This window comes from Microtus ochrogaster, unplaced genomic scaffold (genome assembly GCF_000317375.1).
Source record: "Microtus ochrogaster isolate Prairie Vole_2 unplaced genomic scaffold, MicOch1.0 UNK130, whole genome shotgun sequence".
Classification (NCBI taxonomy): Eukaryota; Metazoa; Chordata; class Mammalia; order Rodentia; family Cricetidae; genus Microtus; species Microtus ochrogaster.
The window spans coordinates 443,350-445,389 of NW_004949228.1; the positions used below are offsets into that span (position 1 = coordinate 443,350).

Genomic DNA, 2,040 nt, shown 5'->3' on the forward strand with positions numbered 1-2,040 from the left:
CCCGGCCAAACTTTTATAATTAATCTAAGTCTCAGAGTGTATATTCAGGAACTGGCAAACAGGAAAGAAACATCTAGTTAAAACTGGCATGAAAACCTGAGGCTCTTGAATTTCCATCGTGCCTAAGAAAATTAAGAAAAAGAAAGTTTCTGAATGCACAGACACAAAGCCACACTGGGCTTCCTGGTCTCACAGTTCCATGCCACACAGTAGTGCAGAGACATGTTGCCTATGAGATGGAGCCGGGCACCAGCTGCCATGAACTCAGCTGCAGGTTTGCAGTTTCAAACAAGCCAAACAGCTCTACACTGTGTGGCTGATTTAGCTATTTGCTTGTACAGACAAAAAGTTTGTGGGTAGTAGCATTGCGGGGATGTTATACTCGTTACTTCCACTTTAGAGAGCCTTAAAGGTTTTTGCCTTTAAGACGAGAGGGTGCATGGGATGTGACAGACACATCGTATGAATCAGAACTGGACATTTATTACTTAGAAGAGAGACAGACAGAGAGAGGGGGGGGGTGCATGCCAAAAAGGGACAGCAAGAGAGAGAGATTCAAGATGGCAGGGCAGGGGTCAGAAGTCGCTGGGAGTGGGTGTGGCTTGTCCCTTAAAAGGACCAGAGACCAAAAGAATAACAGTCTGATCCTCTGGAGCTGAGTTAGGGGTGGTAAAGACCAAAAGAATAACACACACCAGGAATCAACCATCCATATTTCTTTATTCTTATTTCTTCTCTCTCGTTTCCATCAATTCTCCCTTGCTCTCTCTTGCTCTTTCTTCTACATTGTTCTTACACTGTCCCTTGCTCGACCCATTACAAATGTTCCCAGTCATATATAAAACTAGCAAGTCCCTACCAGGTTCTAGGACTGGAATTCTTTTGCACTCTAGAAAATCAGATAAGGGTTTTCATACACACACACACACACACACACACACACACACACACACACACACACAGAGAGAGAGAGAGAGAGAGAGAGAGGCAGAGACAGAGACAGAGACAGAGAGAGACAGAGACAGCGAAAGAGAGAGAGACAGAGAGAGAGACACAGAGAGAGACAGAGAGAGAGACAGAGAGAGATCTGTGGGAGTGGCTAGTACATGTCTGGTGAACTCCTTAATGCAGAAAATTAGTTAATAAAGGAATTAAATAATCAGGGGATTCTTGCGGGGGGAGGTTAGGGTGCTATTATTAGGTGATAGATAAAAGAGCTAAAAGGTTTATTTTCAGTAAAATTATGAATAGGGCGTGGATTGTATTTTAAATCAGTGTGCCAATTCTTTTCTCCCAGTATGCCTAGAGGCTGTGAGATAACTAGGCAACCTAGGGGAAGCTGATGACTCTTAATCAGCACATACACCAGACACTGTAGTTTCTACGGGTCTAGGTCTAGAGTTAGACTTAGTGAAGAAGTGACCCAGGACTCTAAATTATCAGTTCTGGGCTATGCTGTATTTAACTGTTCTGATCGTGGGTGTTGTGGGGTAAAACCAGAGAAGCAGCTTGGGCAGGTAGTAATTCTATGTCCTTGGAGATCTATGAATATCTCAGGTGGGATGCTCAATGCCTGGACTCAAATGCCTGCTGATAAAGACATACTGAAGACCAGCTGAGACATCCAACCTTGTGGACAGAGCATCTAATGGATGTTTGAACTTTCTGTTTACAGGCATCCATTGTTGTATTCCCTGGACAGCAGTCTATAATCATACCAATATATATGTTCTATGTATTCTATTACTCTAGAGAACACTGATTAATACACCACGAGACACACTCTCCCTGCAAACTCCCAGGCCCTCTGGGTCTTTTAATCTTTACACACCCTCTTCAGTAATGATCCTTGAGCCTAAGGTGTAGAAATGTTTACAGAGGTATCCAGTGGGCCTGGGCTGCACAACTCTGCATTTTGATTACTTATGGATTTTTGTACTTGTCTCTGACTGATGAAAAGAGATGTCTCCTGAATGAAGGGTGAAGACTATGCTTACCTCTGGGTACAAGGAGAAATGTTTAGATTTTTTGGGTTTTTTT

At 43.1% G+C, this 2,040-nt stretch overlaps 1 protein-coding gene across 1 annotated transcript in view; it reads left to right on the top strand.

Annotated features, from left to right (window-relative positions):
• LOC101991257 (zinc finger protein 420-like) overlaps positions 1 to 2,040 on the top strand; it is a 74,695-nt gene that overhangs the window by 20,272 nt on the left and 52,383 nt on the right. The window contains exon 6 of the mRNA XM_026778362.1: positions 30 to 36. Within this exon, the coding sequence (XP_026634163.1) occupies positions 30 to 36 (7 nt within the window). The remainder of the gene's footprint in view (positions 1 to 29; positions 37 to 2,040) is intronic.